The following is a 13,504-nucleotide window of genomic DNA, read 5'->3' on the forward strand; positions in this document are numbered from 1 at the left end:
AATAAGAAAATGTATCTAGTTTAGGCCAGATAATTTATTTTCATCATTAGCTTCTTTTCCTTGAATTTCTTATCCTAAAGACTTCCCTTGAACTGTATAGCTCCCTGTAACAATTCAGAAAGGACAACATGATGTACTGCTTTGTCTACATTATTTCTTATCCACTTTATATTCCTCATACTTTCTCAGTGTTCCTGCCTAGTTTTGTCCCTAATCCAACTTAAACAATTCCAGCTACTTCTAAACTTCCAAGAAAATCACAGAACAATGTAGTCTTTGGGATAAGAAATTCCAAGAAAAGAAGCTAATGATGAAAATAAATTATCTGGCCTAAACTAGATACATTTTATTATGAATTTTACTGTTGTAGTAGAGCTCCAGGTGTGCTATAACAAAGGCAAAGAGTAATTTAAGGCATGATTTCATGACCGTTTTAATTTGCCATAAATCCATGCTCCCTGACTCATTAGGTGTTAGGCAGGCTAGACAGATAACTGAATGATCATTTTCACACAGGGCCATTCCCTGCATCCAGTTGAACACTCCCCTTCTGTAGCAGCAGCAGCAATCTAGGCTTTGTGCTTTTTACTTTATTAAAGTGGCAAGGATGACAAAATTTTTCTAAAATCTACATGTGGATTCAAATTATCTTGAAATTTGCTATGTACTTAGGGGTGTAGAACAAGGTTTGAAAGTTCAAAAAGGCATTTGAGCAGGTGTTTCTTGCTCAAAAATGCATGTCCCTTGAGTTTATGTGGTTTGTTTTTTTTTTTTTCATGTCCATCCTTGAGATTCTGATTATTGTTTTGACTTTTCCTGAAACTGACTTCATTCACTCAGAATCTGTCCAATCCAGTATGGAAAACTGCATGTCATAAAAGGAAACAATATGTAAAAAAAAGTTCTAGACATATAGTGGACTTGTCCAAATAGTGTGTAATTGGGAGGGAAATAGTTATGTGCAGTATGACAAAGAAAGACCCTCACGTAAACTATATCACATGTGTTGGGTAGTAGTGTAATCTAGCGTGATGTGCTGTAGCTATTGAACCTGAATTAATAGATAAGTGCTGTAAATTAAATCCTATATGTGGTAGTTTTTAGTGCTTGATTTCTCATTTCAGAGAATTCCTGTGCTTGTATCTCTGTTGATTGCAGTGGCTGGGGTGAAAACAATATGTAAAGTGATCTCTGATAATATTAAGTAAACAGAGAAAATTAGTTGATTAAAAGCAAATACTTTTGTGAGACTGTCGTGTTCCTTAAGGTTTCATTGCTTTTTTTACAGAGGTTTCAGTATAGCTGAAATTGACATTTGGAAAGGGCACAAGATGCTTCTAGGCAACCTTATATCCTCATTGCTAAAGTTTTGGGAAAATTAATATATATTGGATGTGCAACAAGTTGTTGTTTATTCTGTGTGAGCGTCTTGTGCCTCTAGGCACTATGCATGTATGAATGGTGGCTATTGCAATGTGTTCTCAGAAGCAGGTTAAATGAGTCAGAGCTTTTTATTGTTAATTTTTGCCACTATATATAAGAAAAAATTTCCCTTCACTAAATACACTTTGTGTCAAATTGTAAGACCGATTGTTGTATGAAATGCTTATTTGTTTTCTAAACAGCTTTAGGGAAGGTTGATTTGCTTTGCTGAGTTACCTTTCACTGAAAATGAATTATCAAACAAGTCTCCAAAGAAATGAAAGAAAAACCCAGAAACCCCACTATTTTGTAGACTGCCAGGGATATATCTATGTATACAGCCTTTAACCTGTGTGAGGAGACCTCTGTATCTCTGTCAAAGACTTTGCAGAGTCATTATTTACATTTTGAAGTTTCCAGAGGCTACTATATATTGTTCTTCAATTGAGGTGGGGGCGGTCAGTTTGCTTGCTTGTTTTTTAAGGATATTAGAGGTAATGACACTGCTGTCAACTCTGTATTTGGTTTATTAGTAACATATATTGAATGTTTAATAAGGTACTTGCAAATAATAATTATTTAACAGAATTGATATTATGGCAGATATTTTAACTAAATTTGCATTTCGTTTCATGTGTAATCATGATATGTAACTCTTATGAGAAAATAATAGTTGAATACTTCTGCACAATGTCTCAAAATGAATGCTGCCCTCAATCTTGAGCCTTCTTAATTCTACTCTTTTTTATAGTAATTAAATATACTAAATAGGCTATTTTTGTTTTCTCTTTTTTTAAACTCTGTGCACTTAGCAATGTAGCAAGAAAGCATCAGCTTCATTGTTGTGGATCCTGAAATCATCTGGAATAATTGCAAACCGTCCTTGGCCACGGATCACTCTTACATTGACAACCACTGCTATAATATTAACTATGGCTGTATTCAACATGGTAAGGGAAAAAGGGGTAATTTTTCTTGTTTTTTTTTTTTTCTTTTAAGATCTTTTTTTTTTTTGTTCATTATTTGTTTAGATGTCGAACCTACATGATAGTGATTGCCAGAGACAGAAATGTAAAGCAGAGCAACAAAAAACATACTGTACAATGGGGACCTCTGCAAACAGGATGCTCAGCAAGGGTTTGGATCTTGACTAAATTTATTAAAGAAAAAAGTAATTTATAAGGAATAGAAGATAGTTAAATCCCAGGTTGGAACTGTTTGAATCACTCATCTATGCATTGCTTAGAAAAACAGAGTATTGCTGAAAGAACGAAGTGTCTCCTCACAGGATGCATGGAAGACTGTGTGAAACAAACTAAGCTTTATTCAGATTTGTGATGCTCCTCTGCTGATCACAAAATGATCATAATGTATACATTATTGAATTTCACATGCTTGTCTTTTTTTTTTTTTTTTTGAAAAAGGAAAAAAATTCAAAGTTACATCGAAACTTCAAAAGTACTGAACTACAAGTTTGTTAGGGCTTACCTCTACTTCAGACATTTCTACCTGTGCTTTTCTTTTCTCTCCTGATAGGGAAAATCCATGTAATTCTATTATTCTTTTGTATCTATAGCAAATGCAGAGCAGATCTGTCATTAGTCTGCATAACTGAATTTTAATGTCCTCATTTATTCTGAAGGATGTGTTGTCTAATGGGATGAGCAGTGTATGGGATCAAAAAAACTTCCTTTGTTTTGCCCTATTGGCTGAGCCTGCTTGTATTCATAAACCTGTGAAAGTGTTCCAGCTCAGTTCTGTATCTGCAAAATGGGAACTGCAATATTTATTTAGGTAATGTTTTCATTACAACATTAATGCATAGATACTAGTCACATTTCAAGTGAATGAGATTTGCACTTCAGTGGTTTTGAAATTGCAACTCTAGTGCTTCCTTGAGTTGCAGGTACTTTCGTTACTTGAGGTTCGTAAAAGACTTAAAGATTGATAGTACCTACACTGTTTTATTTTGTTTTCCCACAACATTTCAGGGGACCCTTAGCCTATCATTTGTTACAGTAAGTACTAAACTTGTCAGAATGATGTAATGATGTAATGTGACTTTTAAATGTGAGCACTTGAAATTTCTGGTAGAACCTTCTTTCCATTTTTTCTGTTGAATGATCCTAGTCTTGTTTTTGCTGGTTTTCTTTTCACAAAAGTAGATACTTTCCTTTCTTTCTCTTGCTTTTTTTAAGGAGAGGTGGTAGACTCAAAAGCAACTCCATGTTCGAGAATTTAAAATTTAGCTAATTGAATTGAAGGCTGGTAGAGGAAAAACTCAAAGAAGCAGTGGCTGCAAAATGAGAAAATAAGCTCACTTTTTAGCAGTGAATGCAGTTAGCAATGGGAACAAATTATTCTGAAAAGTTTTTGATTCTCCATCACTTCTTGTCCTCAGCTGAAGACTATATGCCTTTATGAATGGCGAGCCATTCATAATCTTTAATTATGAAGATCTTTAGCCAAGCAAAAGTTATTTGGCATACTACAGGACAAAACCCAGAGATGGAGTAGCTTGTAAAATGTAGGTCAGATTAGGCTTTCTCTTATTTTGAACTATATAAATGTGTAAGATGAAATGAAATAACCTACCTGGGTTTAAAGTATACTTTGATTAGAGGTCATGCAACCATATGGTTAGTTATTAAGCTAAAAAGTGTAAAAGAAGATACGGTCAGCAACTGTTTTTTCCTTAGACTGAAGTTCTACTATTGTGTACAGCCCACTTCAAATTTGGCCTTCAACTAGTAAAAGACATTTTAGCAAAAAAAGCAGTTGTTCAGTACATCATCTCTAGAAAAAGTTTTGAGTTTTATTGGTTCAAGTCCACTTTTATGTGGACTGAATGTTACAGTAAAACTTAATAGGCTTTATTTTAAAGTCTTTGTGCCTTACCAGTAATGACTACAGTATTACAAATAATCATGTTCGATGATATTCATGAGATGATAATTTTAAGCACAATTCCCACCTTGAAACTAAACCTTAATAGTTTGACTAGCAAAAATGACTTTAAATGTGATTGTGAAATTTGCATTTCCTTAATATTAATAGCAAATTGTGGGAGAGACTCTGAAGTATCATTATTATATCTCCAAGCAACATGTACTTAATAGCAGAGTCCATTAACTGCATTTATTTCCATGAACTCTTTCAGTAGAAAAAGGCAAAATGTAGCCATTAAGATTTAATGGAGATAAAAAGTGTCTAACCATCCCACACCTAATAAATCATAATTAAGACCAAAATGTCAAATAAAACTCAGTCTTTATGGTCAAGGGACATTAAAAAAGAGTGGGGGTGCAATTTTATTTCAAATTAGCTGTTTCAGCAGACATCTGAATCTAGGCTTCATGTTTGAGAGGTATATAGTCATGATCAGTGGAGGGAAGTTAAAAAACAGCTAATGTGACATAAGTATCAAATACTTCTTAGCTGAAGGGAGAGGGTGACTAATGCTGCTTCCATTGAGTATCAGATCTGGTGCCATATATAGAGTAGGGCAACAATCAATGGGTGAGGAAAACTGTTTTTGCGAATCTGACCCTCATTAAACTGAACATGAGAAAGTATATTACAGGAAACAATCCAGACATCTCAGAGAGATAGTAAGACTGTATGACTGAAAAGGGTTGATTCTTGGAAGCTGAATGAATGACTGTATACAATACATCAAATTATTGTGCCTCACCATCCTCTGGGATTCATATGATCTCGAGGAATATGGCATGATGAAAGAGCCCTGGAACAGCTCTTTGTTTCAGTGACTTGTGCATCAAATGTGGGAATGGTTCTTGGCACAGCAACAGGACCTCAGGGCTATACTGTCCCAGGAAGATGCCCTAACTACCAACTTTCAGATTCAGGATCATAGAATCGCAGAATAGTTTGGCTTGGAAGGGACCTTTAAAGGTCATCTAATCCATCCCCCCTGCAATGAGCAGGGACATCTACAACTAGATCAGATTGCTCAGAGCCCCATCCAGTCTGTTCTTGAGTGTTTCCAGGGATGAAGCATCTACCACCTCTCTGGGCAACCTGTTCTAGTGTCTCACCACCCTCATTGTAAAAACTTTCTTCCTTACATCTGGTCTAAATATACCCTTTTCAGTTTAAAACCATTACCCCTTGTCCTATCACAACAGGCCCTACTAAAAAGTCTGTCTCCATCTTTCTTATAAGCCCCCTTTAAGTACTGAAAGGCCACAATAAGGTCTCCCTGGAATCTTCTCTTCTCCAGGCTGAACAATCCCAACTCTTTCAGCCTTTCTTCATAGGAGACATGTTCCATCCTTCTGATCATTTTTGTGGCCCTTCTCTGGATGTTACTTGCTTTCCTGTCTTTTGTGCAGTGAATTTTGAACAACTGGACTATTTCCTTTGAAAGAACGTGTTTTTAGAAATGTGAAGACTGACAGAGGTTTGAGTATTTTTGCTCCATTGTTTAATGTAAGTGTGTGAGCACGAGCTGCCTTAAACGATGCAAGTATTGGTCCCGTATTTTTCTCCCTCTAGTCATGGCTGATATCCCATGTTTTAATAATGACAAATAATTAAGGAAACCTGCTTCCATTCTCATAGTAGAAAGTTGCTTTCTTTAACATACCTTCCTTTTAGTGTAGCTAACTCTGTTAATACAGTTGCTGACCTTGCTCAGTGCTGTATTTTTAATAGGCAAGCTCTTTGGCAGATACGCTCTAATTATATGTCCCCACAGTGCCTAGCACATTGAAGACCCTGTTTTGGAGAGTGGCCAATGCATTTCTTTTAAGAAGAATAAACAGACACTGCTTAGAGCTTGACCTGTCCTAGGAGCTGGAAGGAGAAAGGGGCATGTACAGCTGCAGTCATGTCATTTAAGTGGTACATGCAAAAATTACACATACCCATCACAAATCTGTTCTAGATTATAGATAGGATTTAAGAAACTTACTAAAATCAGTCTAGGTACACTGGACTAGCAGAGATGCACTAGCAGGCGAGATACCGTCCTGAAATAATGTTTGCAGCAGTTCTGGTGTCATTCAAGTGTGTGGGGAGAGATACAGTCGTGCTGTCACATGATCGTTTGCTCCACAGTCCAGCAAAGATGAACCCACATAAGTGAGCATCAGTCCATATTTGTCAAATACCGTGGTGGTATCTGAGTCTGTAAAGGCCCAGCAAGCTCCTTACCTAATGCTGCTGGGAGCCACTGCTGCCAAAAAGGCAGTTGCTTGCCACTGCATATTGCCTCTACAGGGAGGCTGGGACTTGAATACATGGGCACATGTAGATAGTTATATAGTTTCACTTGGCACACAAACTTTTAGAAAAAATGAAATTAAATTATTGAGCAACTTGAATTTGGTAAGTTTGGCTATTAACATGAGACACCAAATAAAGCAGATGCATGAACACTTTGAAGCAAAGAAGTCTTGTACAAACCCAGAGACAAAATGCTCTAAAGATCCTATTAAATGCAGTGCAGTACTCTCTGGATCTTCATAATCCTTTTCCAACTTACTGATATCTCAGCATCACCTGTTGTTTATTCAAAAAATGCTTAATAGTCTAGGTAGGTACTTAGCATTCCAGGCTCTCCTTAAACTTCTCCTTATGGGCTTGTGAAGATGAGGAATGATACCAGAATTTGGGATTCTCCATATTATTCTTGGGGCATTAATGTGGGGATCTGGGGATAAATTCCTCCTGTCAGCTGCCAGACCAACTGTCATTTCTCAAAGGAAGCGGTGATATACATTTTGAGAAGAAAGTTCTCCTAAGCCACATGGGTGTTTGGAGAGTTGGTAGAAAAATTAAAAACAAAGAAGAGGAGTACTGCATGTTTTCCTTAGAATTTCAAACAAAAGAGCAATGCTGAACAAAAGCATCATTCCTTCATTTTTTTTGTGTTAAGAAAAATGTAAATCCTCTAGTTCAACCTATGATACCAGACTTGCATGCTTCTGCCATACTTAAAACTATACTCTTCTCGCTCTATCTTTTGCTGAACAAAAGAGTACACACAAAAGGGCACAAACATGAACAACTTTTTGTACAACAGCACTCTAAAAACTGTAGACCATTGTGTCTTGAGGAGATTGCATAGCTCTTCTGGAGCAGTGGAAAATTAAAGTACAGTTGCATGTTTATATGAGGCAAGGAGGTAGTGGGGAGAGAAAAGGACAGTGACAAAGATGTTTTTATACTTTTCTTTATAGTCTTCACATGTCCATTTCCAGTGTAATTTTGTATAATAAGGAAGAGAAAACAACGATGGGATCAAATTAAACATGAGCTGTAAATACAATTGAGCTGCATTTTTTGGTAGCATGCTAGACCTTTGTTTTTGCTGCTGATGTGTTTCCATTGATTAAGCACAGCTCTGCTCTGGAACTGCTGATCCTGGAGCAACTACTTCCTAAAAAGCTTACCTCTGGGCTGAGGGGTTTCTTGCTGGTGTGCAAAAGGGCACTTGTTAGTGCTCTGAGGGTAGCCTATGGCTTCTTTTTGCACAGAAAATGACATTAGTATTTCTCTTTACAGATGGCTACTGCATGACATTGTGCTACCACAGGTTGATGACCACAGTTGGACTACCTGTGGCACTTTAATCAATTAACTTTGCCTTTTACTCTGTGATTCAGTAGTTCAATGGAGCAGTATTTCCCAGCTCTCTCTCTCCTGCCCACGCGTCACAGGGTCAACCCGTTCACATAGTAACTATTAAAACTTTACACATTTTATTGTTTAGTCCATAATTGTTTGATTCAGTGTGGATTTGATTAGTGCACTTAATATTAAATTCTGCCACCTTTCCTTCTCAGTAGGATGGTATTTTATGCACATTAACATGGAAATCAGCAAGCCCACTTGCTTAGTAAGGTGAGATAGAACCAATTTGACTTGGCCACATTTACACGCTATCAGACCGTGTTCATTGTGACGCCTTGGTTCTGGTGCCTTGTGGATTGTAGAGAAGAGTTGAAACTACCTTGGCGAGAAAGTTGGCTTTGTTTTTAGTAAGATCTAAACTAGTGTATTACGTAGTCTTTTTGCAGATTCTTGGTCAGATAACAAGAGAGGTGCACTAACTTGCTTATCCCATGTTGTGGGGGGAGGGTCTGTCACCACATGGCTCCTATTGAAAGAAATAGCAGCACAGCAGGTATTTGCATCATGTGAGGCAAAAAACTCACAACTGAAGATTGCAGATTATATGAACACAAGAAAAGAAAAAGCTGTTAGAATATATGAAGTTAAAATGAGAGTTTAATGGTAGTGTTCTCAGATGTTCCCTGGCAAACGCTGGTATTCATAAAAAATATTGCTTTCATTTGAGTCATTTGAGTAGGTGTGACTGCTTAGTAGGACTGAGCTGTCTCTTACAAAAAAATACTATGTTGAAGAACAATACGTATCTCTAAAGCGTGATAGCAGAGGTAGATAACTGATGAGAGACAAGAAAGACAAGTACAAACACATCATTCAGAAATAAGTGTTGTTTGGCTCATGGGAGATGACAACATTTCCATATTCTTTTTTTTTCCTTTCTATATTTATTTATGTATTCATAGATATCCCGCATTTCATATAGCATTCTGTGTATACAGGTAGCATTTATAGGTCAGAAATGCCCTGTACAAAGCTCAAAAGCAAAATTAAAATGCTTTAATAGAAATTAATATATATGTAAATATATAGACACATGTATGTTTATATAATATTATTGTGTTTGATTTCTTCATGGTATATAATCTTTTGCTCTGTAGGATGGGATTCTGATACTAAATACAGTTACTTCATGTTTGCAAAAAAATAAAATGCACTATTTGTGGGATGTGGGGACTGCCTTTGCCCATCCTTGGCAAATGACCTGGTTAACAACACCTACTAAGGAATGGATGTCAATTTAAATAGTTGAGGATGGGGAGGGGGATTAAATACTTAAAGCTGTCTGGAGGGCCTTTGCCCAAAATTGTTCCTGTTAAAGAGGAAGACCAGAATCAGCTGGGTTAAACAATAACCAGGGGACTTCAGAAGGAATTCTGAAGTAAAGAAGGAAACAGTGTGACAAAAAGTATAAAAGAAGCATGGAAATTTGTAACAGAAGGCAGAGACCTATGAGTGGAAACAGCTGACTGTCAAAGCCTGTTTTCACACTGCTATAAGTGCCCCCTGTGGCATCACACCTCTGCCTCAGCCAGCGAGAGCAGCCTCCCTGGCCGATACTGTCAGCCTCCTGCTCTGCAACCGGGCGGGCAACAGCGCGGGCTGTGACAAGCAGGGACCCACACCTCAGGTTCGTCTGTGCGCATGCTCGTGGGGTACCTTCTCACTAGCATGTGCATTAACAATTTGTAGGGAGTTGCACAGGTGCACATAAAGCTAGAGCACCCACATGCCCTTACAAGACGGGTGTGCAAGTAGGGTAACTCACGCTCAAGAAGGAGTGCGTGCATTTTACCCACACGTCCTGTGAGAAGGGGCAGATGTGCATATAACTCTGTGTGTGTGTGTGTGTGATTAGACCTCTTTGAGATCAGCTGTAGAACGGTTTTTCAAAATCTGTAGGTGTTTATTAACATTTTGTAGGGTCTGGTTTTGTGATTTATCTGTTGTATGACTAATACTGATCCTGAATGTATAGTTCACTGATTGTGGATTAATTATGTGTAGTTGCACATAAACAGTCAGAGAAGCATGTTAGTGAAGGAAGACAACCTGTAAGTGCAAGTGTACAAACAAAGGTGTGTGCCAACTTCTTGTAAAGCGGTCTCGGTAGCAGTTGGCATATCGATTGCCTTAGCAAGTCCGCAACCAGTCCTGCTTCTGTTGAAGGGATGTTACAGAGATAATGGTTTCAAACTCTTCTCAGAAGTGCCATAAAACATATCAAGGGGTACTGACCACAGGTTGTGGCTTGGGAGGTTGGATAGTCTTTAAAAAGAAAAAAAAAAGTCACTGTGCATGTGGTACAGTGCTGGGACATGTTGCCAAGGGGGATTGCGGGGTCTCCATCCTTGGAAGTTTTCAAGACTTGGCTATACAGAGTTGTGGCTGACCACATCTAGTGTTAATTAGTAAATCAATAAACCATTTTGATCCACATTTGGTTACTCTGAGTGAAACTGAGCAGTTTTTCTTTGGGGCAGTAGGTAGAGACAGGGATGGGGAAAGAATTTAGAGGTGGGTTACAAACTGGCTACCTGCAGAAAGCAACGGGTGAGAGGGAGGCAACATGTGGAGCTCTGCAATGGTCAGCCCGGTGTGGATTTTCATATACAGTGTATGAGAGGGACTGTGAAATTTGCTAATGAAATTAAGGGGACAAGCAATGTCTGTGAGGGAAAGCTGGGGATTTTAGAAAGGAATAAGTCAGCTGAGGATTTGAGTAAAAGACCTAGGATGAAATTTAGTAGTACAGAGCACAAGATTGTGGTTGGTCTGACAGAGCAGTGACAAGAAATTCTGATACAAATTGGAAGCTCATCAGATGGAGATGCAATGAGTTCAGGATTTTAATTAATTATGTGGGTTTAATGACAACTCAGCTGAATCACAATAACCATCCATGTGACTGCTCTTACCTAATGGTAAGTATAAACCACATTTACCTAAGTGAGTCCCAATGAAGGAAAACTGCCTCACATTTGCTGAACATGATGTTAGTGGCTGGGATTGTGTCAATGTGCAGCAAAGTGTTAAGCTGCTGTAACATCATGATCTGTCTGAGCCCCACTTGCGTGAGGCACAGTGAGCTATTAAGACTGTAGCTGTGAGCAACGGAGCTGTCATTCTAGGATGTATGAAAACATATTACCTGCAGAATTACTATTAATGCTATTGCACAACTCTGATAAAATCTGGCAACTGTGTTTGCAGTTTTGGTCACCCAGAAGGTTGAACTGAAAGAGGTATGTACAGAGGGTGACTACTAGAATGATCAGGGGAATGAAGAGATTGTTTTCTGGGAAGAAACTAGAAAAAGATAGATTGTTGAGCACAGTCAAGGCTGAGCTGGCATTAAATATTGGCAACATAAATACTAGGGAGAGAAAAGAGCTATCTGAAAGCTAAAGGATGAGATTAGCACAAGAAGGAAAAACAACATGGGAACTGGCCATGAATACTGGTTAAACTTAGAAACAGTTTAAGTGGTGAGATTCAAAGCAGTGGAATTAATGTAGTCAAATCTAACTTGTTAAGAAAGCACTGGATCAGTACATCAAAGGGTAGTGTATGATGATGATTACCTGCGACATCAACTGGCACAATCTGATGATCCAGGAGATACTGGTTCCACTCTTCTTTTTCAATAACATTAGTACCAATATTATCGTTATCATTATTATGAGAAGGATTACATCTGTGTAAATCAACTTCAGTAAAGACTTCTTAGCCTTTCTTTAATTCTTCCTGTGTTTAAATAGGAGGTTCAGTTGAGGTAAACCCAGGAATTATTCATACTGAATTTATTTCATCATTGTCTCTCATGTGTGTGAGCTTCTGATATATGAAAATAACATAACAAAGAGCCTTTCATCTTTTATTCAAATGTAAAGTGTCAGATGGAGGTTAACAAAGTTGTTTTTGTATGAGCATGCAGGAACAAGTAATCAAGTGATGTCATTTTCCCTTTTCTATTTCAATTTTCAGTGAAATACCGAAGTTAAATGATTACTGGCAAGGCTTTCCCCACTTCTCCATTTCTCTTCTCTATTTTGACCTTAAACAGCTGACAAGCTAATGGATTATATGTTGTTTTCCTCTAGTTTTTCCTGGATAATGCTGTGAAAGCTTTTCCCTCAGTTCTTAATTCATCAAATGCAAGTTTTCCTAATTCAAGTAATCAGACACAGTGGTGTATACAAAACAACTGTTTTTTCCTACCGGTAAGTTCATTTTACATTTCTTTGTTTGTTTACAACAATTACACTAAATTGATTGTTGCCAGATCTGCTTGAAGTTAAACACCCACCAGTTTTTAAGACTGCAGCAAAAGCTTGATTTTTTTTTCAGTCACCTACAACTGCATTTGAAGGAAGTGGGAAGTTAAAGGAGGTTGGTACTTCTGAAAATAGAGGTTTTCATAAATGTCAGATTAAAAAGCAGGTAACAGTCTGATAACTAAGCAGCATATCTCACCCATGCCAACAAATGGGTGTTACAAGATATCAGGAGAACACACAGCAACTGCAAAGCAGACTGTGCACTGAAAGCTCCACATTGCTGTCAGTGAGAAAACCAGGTCAGTCTGCAGACAGGTTTCACAAGGACCATTGGTAGACCTGAAAATATTCACCATTTTCATCATTGACCTGGCAGTAAATGTGAAATCTGTGGTCATCACACTTCTGTCATTGCATTAAGAGGTGGGGTGAGAGGGGGGAAAGACAACACTCATGTGCCACTATATAAACTGTTTAAAAGATCCGAACTGATTTGAAGAAGATGTCTTAGTGTGAACAAAAGCACAGTGGCACATCCAAGAACAGGAGGAAGGACATTCCTGCAAAAAATGGGATCTGTATCCTAGAGGGCAATGATTCTTAAATGGATTACAAAAGACCTGCAGCTGAACATAACAAGCTGTATTTTCTGCCAAAATAGGTCAATAGTCTTTGGATGAATAAGCAGGAGGCAGTGAGAGGAGAAGGGAGATTATTTTATCTCTATGCAGAATTGATGAGACCAGTACCAGAATGGTGTGTGCTGATTTCCACACAATATGTTTTACATGAAACAGCTATTCACTATGTCAAGCTAAACAATCCTAGGCACACACACAAGCAAGATTTTAATTATGCATAGAACTCTTCTGCAAAAAAACAGTTGCAGTAACTGCAGCACTTACAAACTTTCAGCATCTCCCTGACAAAGTGACAGCAGAGCATGAGTTTGTTTCTCATTTTCAAATTTAGCTAACTAAATACCACCAGGTATGGGTAGGTGCCTACTTCTTCTTTTGGCCCTGACATCAAGTTATCCTTGCTGTCAAAGAAATGATGCAGTCATTCTCCCAGCCTCTGCATATGTTCAAACCCACAAGCATATAGAAATAAATTGATCCAATGCTTAGTTATATTTGTTTGCT

General features: G+C 37.8%; 1 protein-coding gene across 1 annotated transcript in view; it reads left to right on the top strand.

The window, feature by feature from the left end:
• ADCY2 (adenylate cyclase 2) overlaps positions 1 to 13,504 on the top strand; it is a 228,809-nt gene that overhangs the window by 183,794 nt on the left and 31,511 nt on the right. The window contains exons 16-17 of the mRNA XM_087760375.1: positions 2,235 to 2,372; positions 12,183 to 12,302. Coding sequence (XP_087616501.1) covers positions 2,235 to 2,372; positions 12,183 to 12,302 — 258 coding nt within the window. The remainder of the gene's footprint in view (positions 1 to 2,234; positions 2,373 to 12,182; positions 12,303 to 13,504) is intronic.

This window comes from Nipponia nippon, unplaced genomic scaffold (assembly GCF_047370975.1).
Source record: "Nipponia nippon isolate SJK-2023a ecotype South Korea unplaced genomic scaffold, ASM4737097v1 scaffold_1, whole genome shotgun sequence".
NCBI lineage: Eukaryota > Metazoa > Chordata > Aves > Pelecaniformes > Threskiornithidae > Nipponia > Nipponia nippon.